This window comes from Aphanomyces astaci (genome assembly GCF_000520075.1).
Source record: "Aphanomyces astaci strain APO3 unplaced genomic scaffold supercont1.106, whole genome shotgun sequence".
NCBI classification, from domain to species: Eukaryota; Oomycota; class Saprolegniomycetes; order Saprolegniales; family Verrucalvaceae; genus Aphanomyces; species Aphanomyces astaci.
In genome coordinates, this window is record NW_009798369.1 from 182,354 (window position 1) to 183,948 (window position 1,595).

At 45.9% G+C, this 1,595-nt stretch overlaps 1 protein-coding gene across 1 annotated transcript; it reads left to right on the plus strand.

Annotated features, from left to right (window-relative positions):
* Window positions 1-1,136: 1,136 nt before the first annotated feature.
* On the plus strand, window positions 1,137-1,521 carry H257_17434 (hypothetical protein; the record flags this gene model as incomplete). The annotated part of the gene is made up of 2 exons (XM_009846234.1): window positions 1,137-1,357; window positions 1,410-1,521. 2 exons carry the CDS (start codon window positions 1,137-1,139, stop codon window positions 1,519-1,521), a joined length of 333 nt encoding a protein of 110 aa, XP_009844536.1.
* Between the last annotated feature and the right edge of the window lie 74 nt (window positions 1,522-1,595).

The window sequence follows — 1,595 nt, forward strand, 5'->3', positions numbered from 1 at the left end:
CTGAAAAAAAACATTATCCGAATTTTCTTGTTACGCAAATTGGAATTGCTCTCGTGGGGCAATTTGCGCTTCCGGCCCTCCCTGCCCCTCAAACACTAGCAGTTCTTCAACTGCTCGGTGGAAGCTCGTGACTTCCACTACCGATAAGTAGACGAGTATACAAGTGCTGAATTAAGTTACTAGCTTGTAATCGTGCTAGAGTGAGATAAATTGCTTTCAGAGCAACAATCCATCGCTAGTGGCCGTTACTTGCAAGGTGATAAATCACACTTGAACTGTCATACATGAGTCGGGTGTTTGAGGTTTCCCTCTTTACATTTCTCCCTGTGTGTGTGGCTCCGTGTGTGGCTCCGTGTGTGTGGCCGTCCGTCGACCCCCGATTTTCGTTAGAGCCGTCATCGCCGATTCTAGTACGTATTAAGTTTCACAGGTTTTGTTTACTTCCACCCAAATCGAAATCCGGAGGTATTTTGTGTGATTGGATTAAACAGGTTCAATAAAATTACAGGAGTAATCGTGCGTGATCATATTAAAGAGATATTAATTTCCAAGTTTAGGAACTATGGAGGAAACCAAACCTCTGGATGAAAAGAGGCGAAAAATTACCGAATCCAATTCGATCCAAGTAATATTGATAAATATGCTTACACTTAGTAGCACTGGCACTGATGAAGGATTTTGACTAGGCGCCAACCGTACTTGCCACTGACGCGCAAGTGACTGGTAGTGAATCGGACAGAGATATTGTTACACCACGCCCAGCCAATTGCATCCAAGTAATTCTTACTGTTGACAAATACCATTACAATCAGTAATATTTAACAAGGTCTTTGTTTAGGCTTTACCTGTACCTACCACCGATGACTGTATGACTGAACCGATGACAGCGATGGTTACATCAGCACTCGACGCATCACGGACTCTTGACGAGGAGAAAGTGCGACGCCGCAAAGAAACTAACAGACTTCGAATGGCTTCTCGGCGAGCCAATCAACGTTCAACTGAATCTCCGGATGATCGGCGCAAACGACTAAGCGATCAAAGTACTCAACAAGCAAGGTGTCGAAGCAAGGAGTCTCCAGAGCAGCATTACATTCGCTTACAGAAACTTACAGAAACTCAAAGAAAAGCGTGATATGGAATCCCCCACGATGCACGCTGTACGCCTACCAAAGCTAAAGACGAAGCGAGATATGGAATCCCCCGAGCAGCACTGGGCTCGATTGGATAACCTGAAAGCTCAGCGTATCATGGAATCTCCAGACAAACGCGCGAGCCGTTTTAGCAAGCTCCAAGCAAAGCGGCAGTTGGAGTTACCTGAAGATCGCGGCATTCGATTGAATGCATTGAAAGCTCAGTACTCAGCTCAAACTGCGGAGGCACGATCGAATCGTTTGGGCTACCTTAAGGCGCAACGGAAGGCTTTGCATGTGTCTGAAAGCGTCGAAGAACGGGAAAGACGACTTGAACGCCGGCGACAAGGACTTCATCGCGTTCAAGAAGCTAAGAGCAACAATGTAACGGCCTCAGAAGCACAATGTGATGCACTGGACGACGCTGGCTTTTTACGATTGCAAGGACATTTAAATTTAATT